At 55.5% G+C, this 27,639-nt stretch overlaps 1 protein-coding gene across 5 annotated transcripts; it reads left to right on the top strand.

The window, feature by feature from the left end:
* Positions 1-706: 706 nt before the first annotated feature.
* SUN2 (Sad1 and UNC84 domain containing 2) lies at positions 707-25,857 on the top strand. 5 transcript variants are annotated; one of them, XM_029079188.2, is made up of 18 exons: positions 707-886; positions 7,140-7,301; positions 8,078-8,271; positions 8,970-9,107; positions 9,468-9,530; positions 10,608-10,701; positions 11,448-11,518; positions 16,316-16,452; positions 17,990-18,259; positions 18,795-18,872; positions 19,347-19,390; positions 20,351-20,516; positions 20,941-21,162; positions 21,766-21,850; positions 22,258-22,373; positions 22,471-22,638; positions 23,790-23,882; positions 24,081-25,857. In XM_029079188.2, the coding sequence occupies exons 1-18, from the start codon at positions 834-836 to the stop codon at positions 24,192-24,194; spliced, it is 2,268 nt and encodes a 755-aa protein (XP_028935021.1). In that variant the 5' UTR covers positions 707-833; the 3' UTR covers positions 24,195-25,857. The 5 variants fall into 5 exon arrangements, with proteins under 5 accessions (XP_028935021.1, XP_028935020.1, XP_028935022.1 ...); XM_029079187.2 differs by having other exon boundaries at positions 709-886; positions 9,468-9,563; XM_029079189.2 differs by lacking the exon at positions 707-886 and adding an exon at positions 4,009-4,104 and having other exon boundaries at positions 9,468-9,563.
* The last annotated feature ends 1,782 nt before the right edge of the window (positions 25,858-27,639 follow it).

Raw genomic sequence — 27,639 nt, 5'->3', positions numbered from 1 at the left:
TACTGTCTACTCAAGCAAATGCGGTGCCTGGGGGGCGGAGGATGAAAGCAAGGAGAGTAGATTTCCAGAAAGTACAAGGAAAAATCTCGAGGGGGAAGACGGTGGTTTGGCATTCGAGGAAGGAAGGTGGGAGAGCAGAACAGTTGAGTGCAAGCTGAGGTTTAACTCCCCAACCTCATCATCAAACCAAGACTAGTATCTAGGTGCCAACTTTTAATTCTGCATGGCAGGGAAGAGAATAGGACAGGGATTTTAGGAGGTCTGGGTAGGGGATTTGCTTCGAAGAGTTGAAATTGGGGCTTCTTGAAACCACCTCTCGGAGCTTGTCAGAGACCTGGGATGAGGGAGGCTTGGAGCCCTATACAAAAAGCTGTGAAGGCCACCGGCTCCATGGAGCTGGCCCCTTGGGCCAGAGAATATTGGGCAATAGAAAGAGGTAGGGAATGGGAAGCTGAGAACAGCTGCAACAAGAGTTAATGACAGGAAATTTCACCATTTGGGAGCGTGGGTGCTTAGGTCATCACAATTCCCAGAGGGAAGAGATGGGAACCTGGGCCGGATTGGCTCCCGAAGAGCTGTGTGTGGAAGGGAAAGGTGTGAGGGATGGCAGTCCCTCTGCTTCCATTCATCTCAGTGCCCACCTACCTGGTTCCAACCTGCCCCCTTCTTGCTTGCTCGGAGCAAACAAGTTGCCACTTGGAGCCAATTAAGAGAGAGGCACCGCAAGGCCAGTAGTAAAGGAGCTTTTTGTGGGCGGCTCTGAGCCACACTGGGCCTACGCTAACACTTGCCCAAGAGATCTAAGGGGGCCTGTCTGATCTGGGGGAAGCCCCATGGCTAGGGTCTCGGGCTCTTCTGGCTCTACTAAAGAGCCATTTACCACCAGGTAAGTTGCTTTCTGGGGGATGGATTCTGGGCCCAGGACCAGAGTCGTCGTATAATAAACTCCTTGTCCCCCTTCACCGTGGCTTGAGAAGCAGCATGGGTTAACGGGCAGGGCATGGGCCCGGAAGTCAGAAGGACTTGGGTTCTAAACCTGACTCTGTTACTTGTCTGCTGGTTGACCTTGGGCAAGTAGCTTCCCTTCTCTGGGCCTCAGTTTCCTCATTTGTAAAATGGGAATTAAGACTGTGAGACCCCTATGGGACAGGGACTATGTCCAACTTGTATCTACCCCAATATCCCACGAGAAGCAGCGTGGCTTAGTGGAAAGAGCCCGGGCTTGGGAGTCAGAAGACATGGTTTTAATCCTGGCTCTGCCACTCATCTGCTGTGTGACCAGGGCAAGCCACTTCACTTCTCTGTGCCTCAGGTACCTCATCTGGAAAATGGGGATTAAGACTGAGCCCCACGTGGGACAACCTGAGTGCCTCGTATCTACCCCAATGCTTAGAGTGGAGCTAGCACATAGTAAGTGTTTAACAGATACCATAATTGTTATTATTACTTAGAACAGTGCTTGGCACATAGTAAGTGCTTAATAATAATAATGGTATTTGTTAAGCACTTACTAAGTGCCAAGCACTGTTCTAAACGATGGATGAGTATTAGGATTATGATTATTATTCCCAGGGGGTTTAGTGACAGTGCAGTGAGTAGAGGGGATGTCTGCCCAGGGCTTTGAAATCCTCAGAGGGAAGGGCTCAGTGTGGAAAGCGGTTTGTCCACTCAGAGTCCCAACATCCCTCCCTCTCTGTCTGGGTCTGGATTCTGAGCCGACCAGGAGAGGCTAGGAGTTTACTGTGGGCAGGGAACGTGTTTACCAACTCTGGTATATTGTACTCTCCTGAGCGCTTAGTACAGTGCTCTGCACACAGTAAGCGCTCAATAAATATAATTGAGTGAGTGCACGGCTGTAGGGAGAAGCTCTGCCGAAAAGAAGCAGGGGGAAAGGGGGAGGGAGAGTGCCAAACTAGCTAACTTCCCCCCTTCAAAGCCCTACTGAAAGTTCCCCTCCTCCAGGAGGCCTTCCCAGACTGAGCCCCCCCTTTTTCTCTGCTCTACCTCCCTCCCCCGCCACAGCACTTATGTATATATGTACATATTTATCATTCTTTTTATTTTATAATGATGTGTACATATTCAATAGTATTTATTGAGTGCTTACTATGTGCAGAGCACTCTACTAAGCACTTGGAAAGGACAATTCTGCAACAGAGACAATCCCTGCCCAGTGACGGGCTCACAGTTTAAGCATGAGAAGCAGCGTGGCGCAGTGGAAAGAGCACGGGCTTTGGAGTCAGGGCTCATGAGTTTGAATCCCAGCTCTGCCACTTGTCAGCTGTGTGACTGTGGGCAAGTCACTTCACTTCTCTGTGCCTCAGTTCCCTCATCTGTAAAATGGGGATGAAGACTGTGAGCCCCACGTGGGACAACCTGATTCCCCTGTGTCTACCCCAGCGCTTAGAACAGTGCTCTGCACATAGTAAGCACTTAACAAATGCCAACATTATTATTATTATCTATAATTCTATTTATTTATATGGATACTATTGATACCTGTCTACTTGTTTTGCTGTCTGTCTCCCCCTTCTAGACTGTGAGCCCGTCGTTGGGGAGGGATTGTCTCTGTTGCTGAATTGAACTCTCCCAAGCGCTTAGTACAGTGGTCTGCACACAGTAAGCGCTCAGTAAATACGATTGAACCAATCAGTGAAAGGAGAGGCAAAGAGGGAGGGATGATGATGATGGTATTTGTTAAACTCTTATTTTGTGCCAAGCACTGTCCTAAGCGCTGGGGTCGATCCAAGGTAATAATAATAATAATGTTGGTATTTGTTAAGCGCTTACTATGTGCCGAGCACTGTTCTAAGCGTTGGGGTAGATACAGGGTAATCAGGTTGTCCCACGTGAGGCTCACAGTTAATCCCCATTTTACAGATGAGGGAACTGAGGCCCAGAGAAGTGAAGTGACTTGCTCAGAGTCACACAGCTGACAAGTGGCAGAGCCGGGATTCGAACCCATGACCTCTGACTCCCAAGCCCGGGCTGTTTCCCCTGAGCCACAAATCAAGTTGTCCCTCGTGGGGCTCACGGTTTTAAACCCCATTTTCCAGATGAGGTAACGGAGGCACAGAGAAGTAAAGCGACTTGCCCAAAGTCACACAGCTAAGCGGTGGAGTCGGGATTAGAACTCAGGACCTCTGACTCCCAAACCCGGGCTCTTTCCACTGAGCCACGCTGCTTGGAAAGAGCACGGGCTTTGGAGTCAGAGGTCATGGGTTCGAACCCCGGCTCTACCACTTGTCAGCTGTGTGACTTTGGGCAAGTCACTTCACTTTTCGGTGCCTCAGTTCCCTCATCTGTAAAATGGGGATTAAGACTGTGAGCCCCACGTGGGACAACCTGATTCCCCTGTGTCTACCCCAGCGCTTAGAACAGTGCTCGGCACATAGTAAGCGCTTAACAAATACCAACATTATTATTATTGGGAGAGGAGAGGGAGACTATTCATTCATTCATTCAATCGTATTTATTGAGCGCTTACTATGTGCCGAGCACTGGACTAAGCGTTTGGAAAGTACAATTGGGCACCGGGTAGAGACAATCCCTGCCCAACGACGGGCTCATGAATATGAATGAGGGGGAGCTTTTTGTTCAAACCTACCAATGGGAGACAGCGGTGAGCGGTGACAGACAGGGGGACCGGCCCAATGGGCGGCGGCGGTGGGCGGTGACGGGCGGGAGCGCCGGACCAATGGGCGGCGGCGTCGAGTGACGGACAGGAGGTCCCGGCCCAATGGGCGGCGCCGGCGGTTGACAGGCGGGAGGTCCCCGCCCGAAGGGCGGTGTCGGGGGGGCGGAGTCGGGGGGGAGCGCCGGCCCAATGGGCGGCGGCGAGGAGTGACGGGCAGGAGGGTCCGGACCAATGAGCGGCCGCCTGTCAGCGTTGACAGCCCCCCCCCCATTGGTGCGCGCCGGGGTCGCGCGCGCGCTCGCTCCCTACTTTGTCCCGGGCGTCCGCGGGGCCGCGCGCGCGCCACCGAGCCAGGCAGGCTGCGGCGGGGCCGCGCGCGCGCGCTCCCGCCTGGGTCCCAAACGTTCGGGCGGTTGGAGCGGAGCGGAGCGTCGCGTCGCGGAGCGTCGAGCCCCGCCAGGAAGGAGGTAACGGAGGGGGGAGAAGCGGGGCCCGTTTTCTTTCCCTGGTGCAGAGGGTGCAGCACGCCTCACCCGCCCTGCTGACACCCAAACTTCAGCTCCCCCGGGCCAGGGCCGATGCTCGGGGGCCCAGGCCTCAGATGCCCAGCTGATCCCCTCCTTGCCGGGCTCCAACTGCCCCAGGTCGGTCACCCCCGTGCCGGGCCTGAGCTGCCCAGGCTTGCTCCCCTCCGGGCCGGGGTCCGGCGGCCCCAGGCTGCTCTCCTCTGGGCCGGGGCCAGGGACAGGGCGTTCCCCCTCTGTGCCAGGCTCCAGCTGCCTCAGGCCGTTACTCCTGTGCCCAGGCTGATCCCCCTCTGTGCCAGGGCCCAGCTGCCCCAGGTCGGTTACTCCAGTGCCCGGGCCTGAGCTGCTCAGGCCGATCCACTCCGTGCCAGGGTCCAGCTGCCCCAGGCTGGTCTCCTCTGAGCCAGGATGTCCCCCCTCCGTGCCAGGGTCCAGCTGCCCCAGGTCGGTTACCCCTGTGCCAGCCCTGAGCTGCCCAGGCTGATCCCCTCCATGCCAGAGTCCAGCTGCCCAGGCTGGTCTCCTCTGGGCCAGGATGTTCCCCCCTGTGCCAGGGTCCAGCTGCCTCAGGCCGGTCACCGCTGTGCCCAGGGCCGAGATGCCCAGACGGATCCCCTCCGTGCTAGGGTCCAGCTGCCCCAGGCTGGTCTCCTCTGGGCCAGGGCCAGGACATTCACCATCTGTGCCAGGGTCTAACTGCCCGAAGATGGGCTCCTCTGGGCCAAGACTAGGCCGTTCCCCCTCCGTTCCGGTGTCCAACTGCCCCAGGCCGCTGAGCCCAGGCCTGAGCTGCCCAGACTGATCCCCTCTGTGCCAGGGTCCAGCTGCTCCAGGCTCGTCTCCTCTGTACCAAGGCTGGGCCGTTCCCCGCTGGGCCGGGGTCCAGATGCCCCAAGCCGGAAATCTCTGCCAGGCCCGAACTGGCCAGGCCGATCCCCCTCTGTGCCCAGGGTCCAGCTGCCCCAGGTCGGTCTCCTCTGTGTCGGGGCCCAGCTGTCTCAGGCCGGTAGCCTCGGTGCCGGGCCTGAGCTGGCCAGGCTGATTTCCCTCTGTGCCCGGGGTCCAGCTGCCCCAGGCCGGTAACGTCTGTGCCAGGGCTGAGTTGCCCTAGGCTTGGTCCCAGTGCTGTTCCGCTCCGTGCTGGGAAAAACATCAGACGACTCAGAGCTGAAGTCCCCTGAACTATTCTGAGCTGTTGTCTTGTGTGTAGGAGCTGGGCAGGGCCAATCTGTCAGCACCGAGCCAAGTGAGGGCCAGGTGGTCCCAAGCCAGACTGGACCTTTCTAGTTTGGGGGGATCAGACCATTTCCTTAGGGTCTTTGTTCAGAAACCTGGGTGTCTGCCACCAATCGTGGCTCTGTTGACAGAGCTGGAGGGCAGGATGTAGCACGCTAATATCCAGCGGCGCTGGGCAACGGGGAGGTCCCCATAGGAAAATGCCCCGGAGAGAACCGGGCATCTGTTTGGATCCTGGCAGATGATAGGGGAGGAAGGTCGCTGTGGTACTCTCAGTCGTCGGCAGGTTCAGCGTGCGGAGATCAAAATGGAAAGCTTTCGAGGGTAACGCGTGTTATTTCAGAGTGCGGGAGTTCAGACGCCAATGTGAAGAAGCAGGCGTGAAATGTGGGTCCCTGGAAAACGTAAGAATTCTAGACAGAGTCTGAAGAGTGGCCGACGGGGAAGTTGTGAAGGGTTTTAGGAGAGGAGGTGTCGGAGTCGGGGAGTTAATGGGAAAGAGAGAGCTGGCGGGTCCTTGCCGTACCCGCGTGGTTTAGTTTGAGTGACTTTTGGTCTTCCGGGTGGATTTCTGGGCAATAGTTTTTCTGATTGGTGAACTATTTAGGTTCCTAGAAACTGGGCTAGTGCACATGGCTTCAGGGTGGGACTTTCTTCTTTTCCGCCCTCATAGCGCTGTTTTGTGACTCTCACTTCAGTGATGCTATTGGTGGGACAGCGGGGTGAGGGCCGGGTTTAGGAGCTCCCTCCCCCATCCCCTCCCCACACCGTCCCATCCCCATCTCGGGTCAGCTCAGCGCCTCTGTGGAGAGTCCCGAGGTTCCCTCTAGTGAAAGTGAGTGTACTGCTTTGTTCCAGGTCTCAGGGGAGGGCTCCAGCAGGGCGGGGGTTAAAGCGAATGTTGATGGCAGTGTGGGTGGGCTCTGAGAGTTTTTCGGGGGGGGGGGGGGGAGCAGGAAAGGGGGAGCTCGCGACCTTATAAGGGGTGGAACATGGAAAGGGACAGGAGCCAATTTGGCCTGGGCTACCGATTGGCCTTGTTGGTTGGCAACATGTGGGAAGGTGGGGGAGACGTGCCAAGTGGGCATCCCAACCGGGATGACTCCAGGAAGATCAAGAGGGCCTTTTTCCCAAGGAAGACATGTGGCCGCTTGTCTTCGCAGAGCGGTCTCGCCGGAACCCTCTCTGCCGGCCGAACCAGACCTTCTGGTTTTCAGAACCCAGGGAGCACCGCGCTCGGGGCAGCCGCCTCTCTTCCCAAGAGACACACAGTGGGTTCCAGTCACGACGGAGGCCGTGGGTCCCGAGAGGCAGGAACCCCACCCGCCTCAGTTCTCTCGGGGCCTCTCCCAACCAGCTCTCGAGCTCTAGCCGCGCTTTAGGGCCCTGTTTCTCCAGAATGGGAATGGGCCTGAATGACGAATTTGTAACGTGGGGCAGAAGGCCAGACCGAGACCCCCGCAAGCTCTCCTGAGTTGAGATTGGTTAGTGGCGTCTTTGGAGGTAGAAGGCTAGCACATCTGCGTGGAAGCGGTGGGTCCCTTCCTCAGTAAGTTTCTTCACTTTGGGTCTCCCTGGTCCCGTGGGTCCCTGGCTACCACCCCACACCCCCTAGGGATTCATTTAAGGAAGAGGTCTGGACCCCCAACCTCTCTCTAGGAGCCGTCAAGGAGGGAACCCCTGACTACGGACCGGCCTTCACGCGCCTAACTTCTTCTTCCACTTCTCGGTCCCCCCAGGTCCCTCTGGAGCGGAAGGGACTCCTCCTCGTCCAACATGTCTCGACGCAGCCAGCGCCTGAAGCGCTATTCCCAGGGGGATGACGATGGCGGGAGCAGCAGCAGTGGAGGAAGCTCCCTAGTAGGCAGTCAGCACTCCCTCTTTAAGGACAGTCCCATCAGGTAAGAACTACCGCCAGGGTCTCAGAGGGCCCACGGGCCTCTCCCCTGAAGAGGGTTGGGGGGACCCCCCGAGGAACGAGAAACGAGCTCCCCGGCGGCTTCGCTGGGCAGAACCGGCCCCCTCTCGGGACCCGCCGCTTCGCGTCCCGAGGCCGGAGGCTGGCGGCGGAGGCCGGGCCTCCCCCAAACGGGTTAGGGCTTCCTGTCCTCGGCCCCGGCTCTTCCCCTCGCACCGCAGACCAGAACTGCCAGCGGCTCACTCAGACAACAGGAAACGGGGAGGGGCAGCTCCGTGCACCAGCCGGGCCGGAAGCCCCACGGCTCGTAGTGAGGCTCAGGGGAACCCCACCTGCACTGGCTGAAGGCCACCACCCCCCCCCCCCCCGGCTCCCAGCAGACGCTCGGGGATCTGGAAGCCTCCAGTGGCAGAGGGAAGAGCGGGAAGGGAGGAAGAAGGGCACCCGGGCCCATCCCAGGCTGCTCTGTGGCTGCTTGCCTGGAAGAGATGGGGCCTGTGGAAGAGGCCTAAATTCCGTTTAGCCGAGGCAGATGGCTACGGCTGGGGAAGTAACGAAACTTTATAGGGAAATACTTAAAAAAATCGGGCTTTCTACCTATTAGCTTTTGTGAAGGTGTTGCTTTATTTTTTCCCCTTGACCAGCTACCCTCCTCCCAAAAAGGGTGTGTGCTTCTCCTTCTTCTCCCCTGCCCCCCCGCCCATTTGTCCTCCCCTTCTTGCTGGCCCTTGACTCCTCCCCCACGTCTGTGCCCCACAGGACTCTGAAGAGGAAATCCAGCAACGTGAAGCGGCTCTCTCCGGCCCCTCACCTGGGCACCTCCTCGAATACCCACACCACCTACTACAGCGAATCCATGGTCAGCGAGTCATACGTAGGGGGTCCCCGGTCATCCCCCTTGGCTCGAAGCTCCATCCTCCATGACCATCAGCAGGACAGTGATCTCTACTGGAGTGAGTGCCCTGAACCTATCCCTCTCCCCTCGGCTTCACCTTTCTGGGGTTCCGGGGAAGCGCGCGACCTCTTAGCTTAATGATTATTGTTATCATTGTATCCGTTAAGCACTTAACTGTATCAAGCACTATTCTAAGCGCCTGGGTAGATAATAAAAATAATAATAATCATGGTATTTGTTAAGCGCTTACTCTGTGCCAGGCACTGTACTGAGCCCTGGAGTGGATAATACAAGAAAACAGTTAAACAGGTTGGACACAGTCCCTGTCCCACATGGGACTCACTATCTTAGTAGGAGGGAGAACAGGCATTGAATCCTCATTTTACAGATGAGAAAACTTGGGCCCAGAGAAGTCGCGACTTACCCGAGGTCACACAGTAGGCAGGTCCTCCGACTCCCGGGCCCGTGCTCTTTTCTCTAGATCACGCTGCTCCTCCGTCGTGGTTTTTGTTAAACACTTACTACGTGCCGAGCACCGTTCTAAGTCCCTTATGGGATGGGGATTGTATCCAACCTGATTATCCTGCATGGACCTCAGCGTTTAGTATAGTAAGCATTTAGTAAAAACCGTTATTGTTATTATTATTATTCTATACAATCACATCAAGCACAGCCCTATCCAGGCTGGTGAGGGGATCTGAACTGGGAAGAGGGGTCCCGACCCGCTGCTTAAAAGGTTCTGTGTCCGGCTGTCAGACGAGGACCTGCTAGTGAGAAGAAGAAGAGACACGGGCGGTACGGAAAGCAGTAAGATCAACGGGCTGACGGAGAACAAAGTGACGTATGACACTTACGGCTCTTCCTCCGGCTACTCTTCCGAAGATGACTACGCGGGTAGGAATCCCTCCGGCACCGTCCCTCGAAGGCCACCGTCCTGGGAACGGTCCCCGCAGCCAGGGGTGGGACTTGAGGTCCCTTCTCTTGGGGCTGAGGAGGAATACCTCCCCCCAACCCCGACCAGGCCCCTACACACACACAACGCCCACGGCCAGGTCGTGGAACGGGCTGAGAGGCTCTGTAAAGTGCTGGAGTCCCACCTCCTATCAATCGATCGATGGTATTTACTGGGAGCTTACTCCGCGCAGACCACTGTACTAAGCACTTGGGAGAATACCCTGAAATAGAGTTGGCGGACACGTTCCCCGCCCCAGCGAAACCCATCCATTGTCTACCTGTTTGCTACTTCCCCCGCAGGACACCTGGACGAGGACCAGTACAGTTCTGGATCACGGTTAAAGAAAGCTGCCTCGCGAGCAGGTTCGTTCCTTTGGATGGTGGTTACTTCTCCAGGTGGGTGCTGCCTCTCCCCACTCCGTGAGCTCCAACTGGGCGGCCCGAGCGAGTCTTTCTAACCCGCCCAGCAGGCAATGTGGGGCATTTATTGAGCGCTTACTGTGTGCAGAGCACTGTACTAAGCACTTGGAGAGTACAAAATAGCAGATTTGGTAATATTGATAATAATAATGATGGTATTTGTTAAGCGCTTCCAATGTGCCCAGCACTGTTCTAAGTGCTGGGGTAGATACAAAGTAATCAGGTTGTCTCACGAGGGGCTCACAGTTTTAATGCCCACTTTACAGATGAGGTAACTGAGGCACAGAGAAGTTAAGTGACTTGCCCAAAGTCACGCAGCTGACGAGTGGCGGAGCCGGGATTAGAACCCACAATCTCTGACTCCCAAACCCATTGCTTCTCTAGATGCGGCCCCCTGCCTCCAAGGAGCTAGAGACTATTGATTAACAGTGTGAACGAATCCAGCAAGTAATGGTGTTTTTTGAGTGCTTACTATGTGCAGAGCACTGTTCTAAGCGCTCGGGAGAGTGCAGTACAACAGAATCAGTAGATACGTTCCTTGCCCACAATGAGCTCACAGTCTAGGGACCTGTGGAATGGAGGAAGAACTTAGACTAGGACTGTGGGGCAGGGGGAGGCCCAGTATGCGAATATTCCAAGCCGTGGGATGAGATAAATGGGCCTCGGCAGAACTCGTCAGGTTGAGAGCCCGCCCGGGGAGTCAGTCGGCAGGGATCGACGGAGAGGTCTCGGCAGAATCGAGAGGAAAGCCCGGGACAGTTTCAAGGCAGGACGAAGGCAAGAATTGGGGTTGGAGTGTCGGCTCATTCGCCTGTATATCCAACTTCATTTATTTTTGACTAGCCGTAAGTCGGTGGGGGTTTTTCCTGCCCGTCTCCCCGGTTAGAGTATCAGCTCCTCGGGGGCAGAGAATGCGTCCCTCCTTTATTCTGTACTAGCTAAGCGTACGCGTCAAGTGCACCGCTCCAGGTAGGCGCTCAGCGAATGCTAACCGTCGTCCCCGGGGGTGGGGTTTTCCAGGTCAACTCTTTGGACTCTGCTATTGGTGGATCGGCACCACCTGGTACCGCCTGACCACAAATGCGTCCCTCCTGGATGTCTTTGTCTTAACCAGGTCAGTGTGGGATTCCTCCCGCTCGCCCTCAGGAGCTCAGGGCCCTGGTGGGGGGCAGTGGGTGTGTGTGTGTCTCTGACTGGACCGACCGGGTGAACCCTGGGTCCGCCCGAGTCCCAGGGTGAGGAGGTTCTGAGCTCGTGTCAACTGCCTGTCAAACAGCTCCCCGGTGGAGGTGGGGCAGGCCCTCCATCAGGTCCGCTCCTGGCGTGGGGTGAATCGGAGCCCTCGCTCCCAGTGTTGATCCTAGATGAGGGCGGTAAAGAAGAATTTCTTCTCCCCCGTCTGCTCCGAGGTCGCGTTCCCGAATGGGTTGAGCGGCCTCGGCCTCGCCGGCCTGCGGGCCTGGGATGCCCGGGGGCGATGGTCCTCGTCTCTCGGCTGGAGCCAGGCTCTCCCCTCCCCATCCTGACCATTTTGCGCTTTGCCTACAAAGTCCTCCCCGCACCACCATACTGTACTCACGCAGCAGGGGGTGAAGTTGATAGACGCTCGCTGTGCCAGGGCTCCTTGCATCAGGCCCCCTTAGAGCCCGGCAGAAAGACGACAGTCGGGGGGAAGAGTGGAATTAAGGAAGTGGCCAGCATCACTCCCTGCTGACATGTCCGGGTTTGGGAGGTAGCCCCTCTCCTCCAGGCACCTCCTCTGGGAGAGAATCTCAAGAGAAATGCCTGGGGGAAAGAACGGGACCTGGGGGCCTATTCTAAGACCTACCCCCCCCCAAACTCTTCTTCTCTTCTCATCAGGCGTTTTCCATCCCTGAAGAAACTTCTCCTGCTCCTTCTGATGCTCCTCCTCCTGGCCTCCCTTGCTTACGGTGAGTCCAGCTTGGTCTCTGACACTGGTCCCAGGGACCCTGGGGGTCCAAAGGGGCTGTGACTACCCTGATTTTGTGGTATTTGTTAAGCACTTACTATGTGCCAGGCATTGTACAAAACACTGGGGTAGATACAAAATGATCACATTGGACACGGTCCCCGTCCTACGTGCGGCTCCCAGCCTTCATCCCCATTTTAAGATGACGTAACAGGCACAGAGGAGCGAAGTGAGTTTCCCAAGGTCACCCAGCAGACAGGTGGCAGAGTCGGGATTAGAATCCAGGTCCTTCTGACTCCCAGGCCCGGGCTCCATCCACTAGGTCACGCCGCTTCTTACGCTGCCTTGAGATAGTGACGGTCATTCATTCAATAGTATTTATTGAGCGCTTACTATGTGCAGAGCACTGTACTAAGCGCTTGGGATGAACAAGTCGGCAACAGATAGAGACAGTCCCTGCCGTTTGACGGGCTTACAGTCTAATCGGGGGAGACGGACAGACGAGAACAATGGCACTAAACAGCGTCAAGGGGAAGAACATCTCGTAAAACAATGGCAAATAAATAGAATCAAGGCGATGTACAATTCATTAACAAAATAAATAGGGTAACGAAAATATATACAGTTGAGCGGACGAGTACAGTGCTGTGGGGATGGGAAGGGAGAGGTGGAGGAGCAGAGGGAAAAGGGGAAAATGAGGCTTTAGCTGCGGAGAGGTAAAGGGGGGATGGCAGAGGGAGTAGAGGGGGAAGAGGAGCTCAGTCTGGGAACGCCTCTAGGAGGAGGTGATTTTTAAGTAAGGTTTTGAAGAGGGAAAGAGAATCAGTTTGGCGGAGGTGAGGAGGGAGGGCGTTCCAGGACCGCGGGAGGACGTGACCCAGGGGTCGACGGCGGGATAGGCGAGACCGAGGGACGGCGAGGAGGTGGGCGGCAGAGGAGCGGAGCGTGCGGGGTGGGCGGTAGAAGGAGAGAAGGGAGGAGAGGTAGGAAGGGGCAAGGTGATGGAGAGCCTTGAAGCCTAGAGTGAGGAGTTTTTGTTTGGAGCGGAGGTCGATAGGCAACCGCTCGATAGGTCGATAGGTCATAACAGTAGGGATATATGTTAAGTCCTTACTGTGTGGCAAGCACCGTTCTCAACACTGGAGCAAATGCGAGATGATCAGGTTGGACACAGGAAAAATCGCTCAATAAATACAATTGAATGCATATCCTTATACTCTGCCTTTTCCCCTAGCCGTAATTTGTTTTAATCTCTTTTAATTATTGATATTTGTTAAGTCCTTACTGTGTGCCAGGCACTGTACTAAACACTGGTGTGGACACAAGCAAATGGGGTCGGACGCAGTCCCTGTCCCGCGTAGGGCTCACAGTCTTAATCCCCAATTTACAGAGGAGGTAACTGAGGCACAGAGAAGCCAAGTTATTGGCCCAAGGCCACTCAGCAGACAAGTGCAGAGCCTGGATTAGAACCCATGAGCTTCTGACTCACTAGCCCGTTTCTGAAGGCACAGTCACGTAGCGGTGGCTTTGGAGGTGGGAAGGAGCAGAAGCCGTCTCGTGCAGAGGGAAAAGTTCCCTGCCTCTCTGGCTAGTGCAAGGGAGTGTCACTGAGCTTCACTGCTCAGCATGCCTGCTCCTCTCTACCCGCTCATCCATCAGTTGAATTCTTACTGTGTGCAGAGCACTGTACTAAGCACTGGGGAGAGCACATTACAGTAGGGTGGGTCGACGTGATCCCTGCCCACGAGATGCGTACCATTCGGTAGGAGGGGAAAGGCGTTGAAATAAATTACAGCTAGGGGAAATGGCAGAATCTAAGGATAAATGTTGTAGCCCTGGGGTTGGGATGAGCATCAGAGCGCTTAAGGGCTACTTTCCCAAGAGCGTAGGAGATGTAGAGGGGAAGGTGAATAAGCTGGGGAAATGAGGAATTAGTTAGGAAAGACCTCTTGGAGGAAATGGGAAGCAGCGTGGCGTAGTGGAAACAGCCCGGGCTTGGGAGTCAGAGGTCGTGGGTTCTAATCCCTGCTCTGTCACTTGTCAGCTCTGTGACCTTGGGGAAGTCACTTAATTTCTCTGTGCCTCTGTGACCTCATCTGGAAAATGGGGATGAAGACTGTGAGCCCTATGTGGGACAGCCTGATTACCCTGTATCTACCCCAGTGCTTAGAACAGTGCTTGGCACATAGTAAATGCTTAACAAATACCAACATCATTATTATTATTATTATTATTATTAAATGTGATTTTTTAGTAGTACTTTGAAGAGGGGGAGAGCCAGGGTCTGTCACCGTTTGGCTGCTCTGGCGCCCTCTAGTGAAGACCTTCCTTCATTCAATAGTATTTATTGAGCGCTTACTGTGTACAGAGCACTGTACTAAGCACTTGGAATGTACAATTCGGCAACAGATAGAGACAATCCCTGCCCGATGACAGACTCAACCCAGCAGGTGTAGCTTCTAATAATAATAATAATGTTAGTATTTGTGTAGCGCTTACTATGTGCAGAGCACTGTTGTAAGCACTGGAGTAGATACAGGGTCATCAGGTTGTCCCACGTGAGGCTCACAGTCTTCATCCCCAATTTCCAAATGAGGTCACCGAGGCACCGAGAAGTGAAGTGACCTGCCTAAAGTTACACAGCTGACAGGTGGCAGAGCCGGGATGAGAACCCATGACCTCTGACTCCTAAGCCCGGTCTCTTTCCACTGAAGCCTAATAATAATAATGATGATGGTATTTGTTAAGTGCTTACTATGTGCAAAGCACTGGTCTAAGCGCTGGAGGGGATACAAGATGATCAGGTTGTCCCGTGCGGGGCTCAGTTTTCATCCCCATTTTACAGATGAGGGAAAAGAGGCACAGAGAAGTTAAGTAACTTGCCCAAAGTCACACAGCTGACAAGTGGTGGAGCCGGTATGAGAACCCATGACCTCTGACTCCCAAGCGCGGTCTCTTTCCACTGCGCTACGAAAAATAATAATGGTATTTGTTAAACGCTTACTATACGCCGAGCACTGTACTAAGCACTGGGTCCCAGCTCTGCTGCTTGGCCTGCTGTGTGACCTCGGGCAAGGTACTTAACCCCCCTGTGCCTCATCTGTAAAATAACGATAAAATAAACTGTGAGTCCTGCGTGGGGCGGGGTCTGGTCCCAGCTGACCCTTGGTAACTGTTTAATAACTTCCATAATTCTTAGAGAAACAGCCCTAGAGTTTATAACAGCAACCTCCCCCCGTCCCCGCTCTGGCTATATTTAGTCAATGAGCGTTTTGTTGAGTTTTCTGGCGCTTAAGGAGCTTTGACCGTCATGGGTCCGGGACAAGGAAGGTCTATGTTTAAACTCAGCCCGACAATGTCACGAGATCACCGCGGGTACTAGGGATTCCAGCGTGAAATGATGACCTCAAAGCAGAAGATCTCCCAGGTCTAGAGACGGGGCTATCCCGAACAGCCCCAACTGTTCTCATCATATTACCGTAGGAAGCTTGGCTTCCTACCTGCCTCCGGACCTTTTGGGTGACAGCCAACCCTCATAAATAGGCCCGGCCCCTCCAGCAGCTTATTTTTTGGGGGTGATAGTTCTCCTACAAAGTTCAGTCGAGCAGCCGATTAGTCCCTGCCATTCAGAGCCCTGCCATTTTTGGATGATAGTAATAATAATAATTTTGGTATTTCATTCATTTATTGAGCCCTTACTGTGTGCAGAACACTGTACTAAGCACTTGGGAGTACAGTATAACAGTAAACAGACACATTCCCTGCCCACAGCGAGCTGGTATTTGTTAAGCACCTACTATATTCCTAAGCACTGTACTAAGCACTGGGGTGGAGACAAGATAATCAGGTTCCGCATGGGGCTCACAGGCTGAAGAGAGAGAACGGGTACTGAATCCCCATTTTGCAGCTGAAGGAACCGAGGCACAGAGAAGTGAACTGACGGGCCCCTGGGCATAGCGGGTATGTAGCAGAGCCAGCATTAGAACCCAGATCGTTAGGATTTGAGTGAACGTGAGTAGTCACAAAACCCATGCGTGAACACTGAAATCCAAGATGGCCAGATCAAAGACAGGAGGTTCTCCACTTGCTCCGGAGTGTTGAGGCCTGTTGGGAAACCACAGGGTTCAAGTAGGGAATGAAGAGTCAGGACGTCTCAGACCGTTACAGATTGAAGTAATGTGGCCTAGTGGAAAGAGCTCAGGCCTGGGAGTCAGAGGACTTGGGTTCTAATCCTGGCTCTGCCAACTGCCTGCTGTGTGACCTTGGGTAGGTCTATGTAACTCAGTGACCTCATCTGTAAAGTGAGGATTCGGTACCCATTCTCCTTCTTATTTAGACTGTGAGCCCTAAGTGGGACGGGGACCGTATCCAACCCGAGTGTTTTGTTTGTACCCCTGTGCTTAGTGTACTTCACGACACATAGTAAGCACATAACAAATAACCATTTTAAAAAAAGAAAATCCCCTATGGAGCCCGGAGCAGGGGTCCTAGGCCTCACTTTCACCATCTCCATTGTGGAGGCTAATGGCCTTTCAGTCAACCAATCAGTCGTATTTATCGAGCACTTACTGTAGGCAGAGCACTGTACTAAACGTTTGAGGAGGTTGTGATCCTGGAAGCGACCAGCCGGTCTACCCTTTTGCCTTCCGGTTGTACCGCGCCCAGGAGAGTCGATGTTCCCCAAGATACCCCGGGGGTCCCCATCCCTTGGCGAAAAGCCGCCTCCCTGCCGCTCAACCTCTAGCCACCCTAACCGCCCCTCTCCCCATCCCCTCTCTGTCTCTCTCGGACCCACCAGGTGCTTGGTATTTCTACCCCTACGGGCTGCAGACGCTCTATCCGGCTGTGTTATCCTGGTGGGCAGGAAGAGCCTCTGTGGACAGCAGCAAGAGAGACGTGATGTGGGAATCTGGACGTCCCACCGCACGCATCCAGGTGAGGGACTGCAGGGTTTGGGCCTCAGCTCGCTCCTCTCCTTGTTGGTAGTCGCCCCCGACTTGCCCCTCCCTAGAAAACCAGGATCCCCTGGGTCACAGGGAAACAAGGAACCCCCTTTTTCCAGCCTCCATGTAGTCAGTTTCCATCGGTCAGTCCCCTTCCTAGGTCCGACCTCCTTCTATACCACAACGAGCTCAGGATGACCTGATAAGTAGCCCTCACCTGACTCCTGGGGGAGTAAGTGAAAGTTTGTGTGTGTGTGTGTGTGTATACATACACACCCAGTTCCTAAGGGTCATTTGTTCTAAGGAACCCCTGAGAAACCCCCCTTTGTCCATCCACCTGCCATTAACTGTAAAAATTACAGGTAGGAGAAGACTCGAGAACATCTTGTCCGTATTTTACTCCAAAAAGGAGTGTTTAGTACGACTTATTTTATCGTAAAATCTCAATCGACCGAAAAGTAAAGGACCCAAAATACCTGGATGTTGAATGACCCGGGTTCAGAACAGTAAAGAGGACGTCTGGTTGACAGAAGGACAGAACAGTCTTCCCAGTTATCCCCATTTGAAATAAACCCATTTCAACTCTGAAAGGGTTTAGTTATAAATTATTGAGCCCCAGTTGCTTGAATAGTTTCTAGAAAGTTTTGATGCGAGATGGTTTTACCCAGTGAGCTTTTATTTAAGCGGCACACTCAAAGCTTAATTTAACTTTGGCCGTGTTTCTAAACACCATTTAATTTGCATTGTCTTTCTGGATCATTTTACTTTTGCATGCAGTAGAAATATACAGTTTTGTCATCTACCGTTTTCCCTTTGTGAATCACAAGTTAAAGATACGAAGTGAAACTTATCCTATTCCCCAGACCAATCTGCGCAGCTCAGTAGATGCTTCCTATAACTTAATACGCTGTCTTCTCTTACCCCTCTTGGCTTACTCTTCATGTTGTTATTCAATCCACTGTCAACAAGCTCTGCTAATTGCACGAAGCACTACCAAATGGTAGATTAGAGTCTTTGAAGCTTTTATATCACTCTCGTTGTCAGCTGTGGAGAAATATTTTTTTTCTCCGTATGATTTTAGTTGCAAGTGACTTGCCCAGTGTGACACAGCTGATGTGTAATGGAACCGGGATTAGAAGCCATGACCTTCTGACTCCCAGCCCCGTGCTCTATCCACTAGGCCATGCTGCTTCTCACTGCGTGCTGTGTGTCTGGGCTGGCTGAGAGGCCGAGCTGAATATTTGCCTGCCATAGTAGGAGGATTAATAGTATCGATCAGTTATTGGCATTGGTATTTATTGAGCGCTTACTCTCATTCAGTTGCATTTATTGAGTGCAGAGCACTGAAGGAAACGCCTGGGAGAGTACAAGACAACCATAAACAGACACATTCCCTGCCCACAATGAGCTTACACTCTAGAGGCAACCGAGTCAGGGCTCCCGGCGGGGTCAGAACTGTCCAGGGTCACCGAGGAAACCCGCTCACGGCTGTGTTTTCTTCCCCGCCGCCCCCTGCCCCAACCATCTAGGACGAGCAGCTCGTCCTGTCTCAAGTGCACGGCTTGGAGCGGCGGCTGGAAGCCCTGGCGGCCGAATTCTCCTCCCACTGGCAGAAGGAAGCGCTCCGACTGGAGCGGCTGGAGCTGTGGCAAGGGGCGGCGACGGCGGCCGGGGGCGGCGGCGGCGGCGGGGACGGCCTGAGCCACGAGGCCACCCTGACGCTCCTGGAGGGGCTGGTGAGCCGGCGGGAAGCCGTGCTGCGGGAGGACTTCCGCGTGGGCCTCGCCAATCGTATCCAGGTGAGAGGAAGAGGAACTGCTCTAGAATCTGTCTCCCTTCCCCTCCCCCCGATCCCCGCAACTCCCAGTGCTCTCCCAATCCACCTCCTGCACGCGAGGGGTAATGATAATAATTGGGGTATGCGTTGTGCTTATTATGTGCCAAGCACTCTACTCAGTGCTGGGGTAAATTCGAGATCATCAGGGTGGACACAGTCCCTGCCCGACGCGAGGTTCACCGGCTAAAGGGGAGGGAGAACAGGTTCCGAATCACCGTTTTACAGATGAGGAAACTGCGGCACAGATAAGCGAAGTGACTTGCCCCAGGTCTCACAGCTGGCAAGTGGCAGAGCTGAGATTAGCACCCAGGGCCCCTGGCTCCCTGGCCCGTGCGCTTTCCACCAGGCCACACACTTCTCTCCTGGTCGATGAAAGCGGGGCGGCTGGAGGCTGGGACTATGGGTTCGGTTCAGCCGGATGGTGGATGGGGCCCCGGGGCGGCCGGCGGTCGAGAGTTACCGTTTAGTGATATCTCCTTCGCCTGTTCGGTTGGCAGGACGAGCTGGCCACCCTGAGGGCCGAGCAGCGCCGAGATATGGATGAGATCCTCAAGAAGATGGCTCGAGCATCGCACGTAGGAATTTTGGAGTTGGAAACTGGGGAAACCAGTGGGGCGGGCGGCGGTTTAGCAGCGCTCTCCTGGCCGGGAGGAAGGCGGGGGCCTTGGGGCAGGGGGAGTTGGGGTCCTCCCGGGCCTTTCGGGGACAAATTCCTCCACTTCTGTGGGGCTTCTGGGACTGGGACGCCTCCTCTGATCCCTTCAGAGAAGACGTCGGCTAAACGGGGGCCCGGACGAGGGGAGCGTGGGCGGCCTTTTGGGTGTGAGGTACCGGGGACCTGGCTGGACTCGAAGCTCATTTGGTGAGAAAGCTCGCCTCCCCCGGCTGTAGCGAGAAAGGGCAGGGAGTGAGAACAGAAGCCATTCAGAGGCCCCTCTTCCAGGCGGAGAGAAGCCGGGGTCGAGGCGCGGTTCACCTAGGACCCGCTTTTCCTCCCGGACGCCAGGTCTCAGAGCTGATCCCCGTTTCTCTTCCCGTTCCACTTCCAGGAGACCGAGGCGCGGATGGTGCAGCTGAAGTCAGAGTGGCAGAGGTAACCCTCAATCGCTCCCTAGCGCTTCCACTGCCCTTGATTGGCAGGGAGAGGGAGGGCATCCCCAGAGCATCAATCTAAAGGGTGAAAGAGCCAAATCGGAAAGGTTAGATCATCGCCGACCCCTGGCCCACATCCTACATTTGGCCTGGAACGCCCTCCCTCCTCAAATCTGACAGACGGTGACTCTCCCCCTCCTTCCAAGCCTCAGTGAAGGCCCGTCTCCTCCAAGAGGCCTTCCCAGACGAAGCCCCGCTTTTCCTCATCTCCCACTCCCTTCTGCGTCTCCCTGACTCGCTCCCTTTGCTCTTCCCCCGTCCCTGCCCCGCGCCACTCATGTCTATATCTGTAATTTTAATTATTTATATCGAAGTCTGTTTATTTGTATTGAGGTCTGCTTCCCCGCTTCTAGACTGTGAGCTCGTTGTGGGCAGGGATTGTCACTCTTTAGTGCCGTATTGTACTTTCCCAAGCGCTTAGTACCGTGCTACGCACACAGTGAGCGCTTAATAAATACTAGTGAATAAGTGAATGAAGTCTGGAACCTAACTTCATTCAAAGTAAAACTGGGCTCGTTTCCCACCGACTCACTTTGCCCTGCCTTTGTTTCCTCATCGTTGTCACGATCCGTCGACCGCAGTCCCCCGATGGCCTACTTTGTGCCCCGTGGGGGAAGCCAGAAGGAGACTAAGATACGACCCCTGTCCTTGAAGAGTTTAATATTTAACGAGGGAGGCAGAGATTAGACGAGAACCCCACAGACACAACCCCAGTGGAGAGGAAGGCCCTCGGGGACTCGAAGGGTCCGGGCGTCAGGGCCCGGGGAAGGAACCGGGTGACGGTCGTTGCTTGCGGATGGGAAGTTAGGATTAGAAGAGAGAGACCAGCTTTGACAGACAGGCTCCTTCATCTCCTTTCTCGACTCTAAAGCCAACTCTTCTCTGCCTTCTGGTCTACCAGTTCAACCCAAGAAGCCCTGCGGGCGAGCATGCTACAGGAGTTGGGGAGGCTGGAGGGGCAGTTGGCCGACCTGAGGCAAGAGCTGGCCACCCTGACCCTGAAGCAGGCCACTGTGGCAGAGCAAGTGGAGGGGTTTCCCCAGAAGATCCAGGCCGTGCAGGATGAGGTGAGTTGGAGGTACCCGGCCTCCCCGAAGGGCCTCCGGCACCCCTGGGCCACGGGAGGCCATCCCTCGAGGCCCAGGCTGTCGGCTCTGCCCCCTGCTAGAGCCGGGCTCCCCTGGGGACCACGTGCCCGGGCATCCAGGTGGCAGGGGCTTCTAATTCCCCAGGCTGGGCAACCTCTGGGCCCCTCCTTCCCTATACCCCGAGCTCAAGCGTTGGCTTCTACACCCGGAGATTTCCTCCCGTTGAGCTGGCCTGTCCGTGCCAGGTTCCTCCCCTCGGGCAGCTCCCTTCTTGGCACCAGCTGGGCACGAGGCTCGCGCCCTCCTTTCCCGCTAGCCGAGCCAAGCGCTTCTACCCTCTTCTCCACCTCCTTCAGCCTCAGGATCTCTGGGCAGGCTGAACTCTTCTCTTCTGGGTTTCCAGGTGGAGAGTCAGTTCCCCGGCTGGATCAGCCGATTCCTCCTGCGCGACGAGGCCGTCGGGACCAAGCTCCTTCAGCGAGAGGAGCTGCACGATCAGCTGCAGAAGCTGGAGCACAAGATCCTCGCCCACCTGGCCCAGGAGCGGGGGAAGTCGGCACAGGAGGCCGCGGCCGGCCTGGGGGTGGTCCTGCGGAAGGAAGGGGTGACGGGAGTGACGGAGGAGGTGAGAGCTCCAGGTCCCCCTTAGCCTCCTGAGCCCGGGGTTGAGGTCGGTCTGCCCGGCGGGCATCCGCGGGAAAGGTTGGGGGGGGGGTTAAAATCGATCAATCAATGGTATTTACTGAGCACTTACTATGGGCGGAACACTGGACTAAGCCTGTGGGTGAGTACGATAAAATAGAGTTAAGTAGACGTGATCCCTGCCCACGAGGGCCGACAGTCTGTAGGGGAGTTGGACCTTGAAAGGTGGCTGGGTGGGTGGGGTGTGTAATTTATTTAAGTCTATTAATATCTGTCTCCCCTTCTAGACTGTGAGCTCACTGTGGGAAGGGAATGTGTCTGTTGTATCGTACTCTCCCAAACACTTAGTACAGTGCTTTGCACGCAGTAAGCGCTCGATAGATACGATCATATGAAAGAACGAATGAATGTGAGTGGATGCCGGTCACGTGGATCACGTGTGCCAGGCTGGGCTGTGAACAGGAGCGGCCCGGCCAGGGGCCAAGAGAGGAATGGGGCATTTGGCTTAAAAGAGCTGGGAGAGGCTCAGCGGGCCGCTCTTCCTCGCCTCCCCCGGGGGTCTGACCCTCTCTGATCTGTGTTTCAGCAAGTCCACCACATTGTGAGCCAGGCCCTGAAGCGCTATAGTGAAGACCAAATCGGGCTTGTGGACTACGCCCTCGAGTCAGGAGGTAAGGGGTGGGGGCAGCCACGTGGGTGGGTGGGTGGGTGGGCACTCGGCTGGTTAGCAACAGCTCTATCAGGAGGGGTTAGAACAGTCAGGCAAGTTAGTCCAGGCCCCCGGTCCCTCCCGTCTATCAGCCCTTGGCCCCCAGGCCCGAAAGATACGAAGCGTCCCACAAGGAACAGCTTCAATGAACGATGGCCCCCTCCCGGCTCCCCAAGCGTCACCAGCGGCTCGGGCCCCGGTAGCCTGGGCAAGGAAGGGATTTCTTGAGCTTTTCTACTAGCCAGGGTGAGCCCAGGGCAAACGGGTGGGTGGCCGTCTTGACCTGAACCCACGGAGCCACTCCCGCTACCTGGGGCTCTAGCCAGCTGCTCCCCAGCCACCCTTCCCTCCTCCCGTTCCCATCTTCAGGGGCCAGCGTCATCAACACCCGCTGCTCGGAGACCTATGAGACCAAGACGGCCCTCCTCAGCCTGTTTGGCATTCCCTTGTGGTACCATTCTCAGTCCCCCCGGACCATCCTTCACGTAAGCCCGGCAACGGGGGGCCCGGGGGAGAGCGAGGGGAGGTTCACAGTGCGACTCCCTCCCTACCTGACCCTGTCTGGGGCCCTTCCTCCTCCAGCCGGACGTGTACCCGGGAAACTGCTGGGCGTTCCGGGGGCCGCAAGGCTTTGCCGTGGTGCGTCTGTCGGCCCGCATCCGCCCCACAGCCGTCACCCTGGAGCACGTGTCCAAATCCCTGCTGCCCAGCAGCACCCTCCTCAGCGCCCCCAAGGACTTCGTCATCTTGGTGAGTGCTCTGCCCGGGAGAATCGGGGACCCAAGAACCCCAGGGGAGGCGGTGGGACCCGAGGACTTGGGAAGGAGCTCTGGGAGGGAGGAGGTGGGGTGACTTTAAAAAAAAAAAAAGGTATTTAAGTATTTACTATGTGTCAAGCACTGTTCTAAGCACTGGGGTAGAATCAGCATGGCCTAGTGGATGAAGCACGAGCGTTAGACCTGGGGTCTAATCTTGAGTCTGCCACTTGTCTGCTGTGTGACCTTGGGTAAGCCACTTCGCTTCTCTGGGCCTCATTTACCTCCTCTGTAAAATGAAGATCAAGACTGGGAGCCCCATGGGGGAAAGGTACTGTGTCCAACTGGATTTACTTGTATCCACAGTGCCCGGAGCATATTAAATGCTTAACAAATACCACAGTTATTACTATTGCAAGTTAATCCGGTCGGGTCTAGTCCCTGTCTCACATGGGGCTCACAGTCAAGTAGGAGGAAGAAGGTATTTTGCACGTGAGGTAACTGAGGCACAGAGAAGTGACTTTCCCAAGGTCACACAGGCACAGGGCGAAACTGGGATTAAAACGTGAGGTCCTCTGGCTCCTAGGCCCATGCTTTATCCACTAGGTCCTGTCTTGGGAAATAGAAGAGGGAAATTGGAAGCCAAGTTGGGACTAATGAAGAGGATGGGAAATAGTGACACCTCAGTGCCCGTGATCCCATTATAGGGGCCCAAAGCAGGGAACACTGATTTGCCCAGGGCCACTTAAATGGGATCGGTAAACTCGTTGCAGGCAGGGCATGTGTCTACCGACTCTTGCGTTGTAGTCTCTCAGACGCTTAGTACAGTGCTTTGCCTTCAGTAAATGCTCAGTAACCGCCACTGATGATGATGATCAGGCAACTGGGCCAACACGTGGCCCACATCTCTTGATGGGTTTCCAGAAGGGTCAACTGGGTGAGAAGGTGAAGGGCAAGTTGGGGGTAGCCAGAAAAGGTGTGTAGGAGTGGGAGGGGGGAAGTGAATATAGTGAATACCCACTGCAGGCTGTCGGTTGCCCTCCCGCATCTTCTCTGGTCCTTCACCGTAGCCCCGAGGGCTTGAGTGTAACAGCCTGCCCTTTATCCTCTTTTTCCTACCTTTCCCGGCGCTCTCCGAATCTTCAGGGCCTGGATGAAGAAACGCAACAGGAGGGGACACCCATGGGGAGGTTCACCTACGATCGGCACGGAGACCCCATCCAGACATTCCAGCTGGAGGTACCGGGGAGAGGGGACGCTGCGGGGGGGAAAGGAGGGAGGGTGGTCGGCGGGCTGGTCGGCCCTTCCGTCCACTCTCCCGAGCCGGGGCCGGGTCCGGGTCCAGGCTTCTGCCATTTAGTAGACGAAATTAAACCAACGAGGAGGGAGTCGTCGGATCGCGCCAGAAACTGACGGCAGCCTTTCCCCCTCTGCCAGGACACCCAGTCGACCACGTACCAGGTGGTGGAGCTCCGCATCCTGAGCAACTGGGGACACCCAGAATACACCTGCATCTATCGCTTCCGTGTGCACGGGGAGCCCCAGGCATAGCCCCGCTCCCCTGGCTGCTACCTCAGGGTCTGACTCGCTGGCCCGGGGGGGCAGTTCCCTCCTGGCCAGCTGTGCGCCCGCCCCCCTCCCCCCTCCCGCCCCCCAAGGCACGTATAACCTACCAGCTCGCCATCACATCCCTTTACGCTTGATATCTTGTAGGTGCTGCGGCTTCTGGGTGGGAGGGAGGAGTGGGCTTCAGCCACAGTGGGAGAGGGGGAAATGTGGAAACAGTTCTGTGTGTTCTCCCCTCCCTAGCTGATCTCCTCCTCCTCCTCCTGCTGTCAGAGCTCAGGGCTCCCTGGCGGGTGGTCTGCCCCTCCGGAAGGGTGTATATATGTATTATAATTGTGGGGGGCAGATAAAATATTTATTGCACTCTACAATGGCCAAGTGGAACCTGATTGGTGACTCCAGCTTGCCTGGCTCAAGTCACAGGGGAGGGGTGGGGTGGTGCAGGGCCCAGTTCCACTGGGACGGGGGAGCAGGGGCGTGAGATTAGGGAAACGGGAACCCTGGGCCGAGCTCTGCTGTAGGGATCGGGATGCCCTCCCGTACCCACGTTTTCCCACAGAGAGGCCCAGACGGGAACCTCGGTAAGGTGCCTCACATCTAATGGGGTTGGGGATGCGGGGGCGCGCTGCCCACCCCTGAGGCACCCGCTCTTATTAGTCACTAGTCTTCATTCTGGAATGCTTAGCTCTAGGCTGCGCTAGGGCTGGATTTATACACTGTATTTCCCCCACGTGTAAATGAGACTGGGGTGGCTCCTTGCCCTCCCGACCCACCCCACCTCCAGCCAGAGGGGGTGATGTGTGTCAGTCTGTAAGTAGAAGAGGGGCCGGCCGCCTGCTTGCCGGGGGAGTGGGGATGCAGTATTAGACGGGCCTCCCCGGCCCACTGTTAGAGAACCCTCACTGGGTCTGGATTGAAGTCCCAGACTCCCGGCTCCCCCCGGGGGGCCCGTACTCACCCCGACGCCATCGCCCCGTCTCGGCCCCCGGGAAGGGTGGGCCCCATCTCTCGGCAGCCCCCACCAGGACTCCGGCATGTCGCTGGCTTATCTGCACACGGGAGGGACCCTTAGACTGCGTTGGGAAAAGACAGGGTTGTGGGGGAGGGAGGGTGGGATGGTAACTCTTCGGCCCTGAGGGTCTGACTTCTGTATATATGGTTTTCAAAGTTGGTTGTTTTTTTTAACCCGGGAGGAAAAAGAAAAAAAAGGCTAAGGGCTTAATCCCTAGCCTTTTCCTGTGGTCTCCATCTGGCATCCTGCCACCTGTCACCCTTCCATCACCTTCGTCTTTGGGCCGGGGTCTGGGCGGGAGGGTCAGGTGCTCCCGGCCCAAGGGGCTCCGAAGACACCTCGTTTGGCTCCCTGACCACTCGGCCCTTGGCTGCAAATAGGCGGGAAGGGTGGACGCTTAGCCCGGCTTCGCTCCCCGGAGGGCTACGTGGTCTTCCTCGCTCTCCTACCCCTTCCCCAGCTCTGTCCCCCCAACCTCCCTTCAACCTCCGGCCACTGGCACGGCAGACGGGAGCCAGGTGGGAGGGAGACAGGCATGGAGAACTGCAATACTGCACTGTCTTGTTCTTTTATTTTTTAAACCTACAGATTGTTATTTATGCCTATGCAAAAAAAAAACAAAAAACCCAACTCCAAGACTGGTGTGATTATTGCTGCAGCTTTCTCTTGCTTCTGTCCTCAGAGGGAGAGTTGGCACCTGAGGATGGTTCCCTAAACATCTGCCAACTGACTCGGGGGACGGGGGAGAGCCCTGAGGGTCTCGGCTCCCCACTATACCCCGACCATTAGTGCTGGCTGTTCTCCGAGCCCGGGAGTTTCCGAAGCAAGGGTGCGGGACCTCCTGCTCTCCAGCGGAAACATGGCCTTCGCTCAGCCTCGTCTCTACCAATGCGGCGGCCCCCCAGAGCAGCGGAAACAGCTGCGGCGAGAACCTCTCTGTGTGGCCTGATGGGACGGCGGGATTCTGTCCTAACCCGCAAGGAGGAGGCTCAGGTCCATCTTCTTCCTTCTGCCCTCCTTTCCCTACCGCTGCTGTCCTCTCCTAAGGTTGCTGTGGCAAACTAGTAGCCAAGTGTGGGCTAGTGGAAAGAGTTTGGGAGCCAGGGGGGAGCTGGAGGTGCTGGGGGATGTGGGGGGGTGGTCAGCGGGCTGGTCGGCCCGTCCGTCCACTCTCCCGAGGCGGGGCCGGCCCTGGGTCCAGGCTTCTTCCGCTGGCTCCTAGGCCCAGCTCTTAGGCCTGCTGGGTGACTGTGGCCTGAGTTTCCTCACCTGTAAAAAGTGGGGTCTAGTGGAACGAGCACGGGCCTGGGGAGTCTGAGGACCTGCATTCTAATCCCTGCTCTGACAACTGCCTGCTATGTGGCCTTGGGCATGTCACTTAATTGCCCTGGGCCTTGGTTACCTCATCTGTAAAATGGGGATTAAGACTGACCCCCCCACACACATAGGAAATAGACTGTGTCTAATCTGATTAAGTTGTATCCATCTTGGATCTTAGTACAGAGCCTAGCCCATAGTAAGCAATACCATTAAAAACAAAACAAAAGAAACAAAAGCCAGCCTCTCCCTATCCCAGAAAGATAGTCAATAAAGTATTTTGTCAACATGAACTATCCCTCTAGACTGTAAACTCACTGGGGGGCAGATAATGGGTCTACCAACTGTTATATTGTACTCCACAATATAACAAGTGCTTAGTACAATACTCTGCACAGTTAAGCACTCCATCAGAACCACTGATGCTTTGCAGGGATCAAACACTTTTGCATTGAGAGAACATAAATAACCAACACTCCAGCGCTTAAATCAATTCTTGGCACGTATTAAGTGCTTAACCAATGTCATTCTCAGGATCAGAACTTTCAAACTGAGCACAGGACCCACGGCCTCTCGGCCCAGGTCCGGTATCACCCTTTACCCAAGCAGCCGGACCTAGGATGAGCGGACTCCTGCTGGGATTTCTCCTAAGGATGGGGAGGAGGGAAGAAGGAATTGGGGGTGTCACCAGGTGGCGGTTGGAAACAGTGAGGGTACGAGGGGTGAGGGTTCTCTGACACACTAGAATGAGCCCACTCAGCTTCTCCGCTCCTACATCCACTCCAACCAGCTTATACCCAATCGCCCCTCGAGAGCAGCGAAATCATGTAATACTGGATATCTGTTGATGGTATGTGCTAAACACTTACTATGTGCCAAGCCCTGTATTAGGCACTGTGGTAGATCCAGGCTAATCAGGTTGGATCACTCACTGGTCCCATGGGGGGCTCCTATTCCAAGGAGAGAAATAGTATGGAATCTCCATTTTACACCAGAAAGAACTGAGAACTGGAGAAGTTGAGGAACTCACCTAAGGTCACACAGCAGGTAAGTGGCAGAGCAGAGTCAAGTTAGAACCCAGGTCTTTAGACTCCCAGGCCT

Source organism: Ornithorhynchus anatinus, chromosome 14 (assembly GCF_004115215.2).
Source record: "Ornithorhynchus anatinus isolate Pmale09 chromosome 14, mOrnAna1.pri.v4, whole genome shotgun sequence".
Taxonomy (NCBI): domain Eukaryota; kingdom Metazoa; phylum Chordata; class Mammalia; order Monotremata; family Ornithorhynchidae; genus Ornithorhynchus; species Ornithorhynchus anatinus.
This window is presented reverse-complemented; position numbering and strand designations above follow the sequence as displayed.

What these genes read in the sequence shown, in the direction of transcription:
- SUN2 (XM_029079187.2), top strand. Translation starts at nt 834, where the DNA reads ATGGCTAGGGTCTCGGGCTCTTCTGGCTCTACTAAAGAGCCATTTACC. An exon ending in AAAGAGCCATTTACCACCAG is followed by an intron (nt 887 to 7,139) that starts GTAAGTTGCTTT and finishes CGGTCCCCCCAG; the next exon opens with GTCCCTCTGGAGCGGAAGGG. An exon ending in CCCCCCGGACCATCCTTCAC is followed by an intron (nt 22,374 to 22,470) that starts GTAAGCCCGGCA and finishes TTCCTCCTCCAG; the next exon opens with CCGGACGTGTACCCGGGAAA.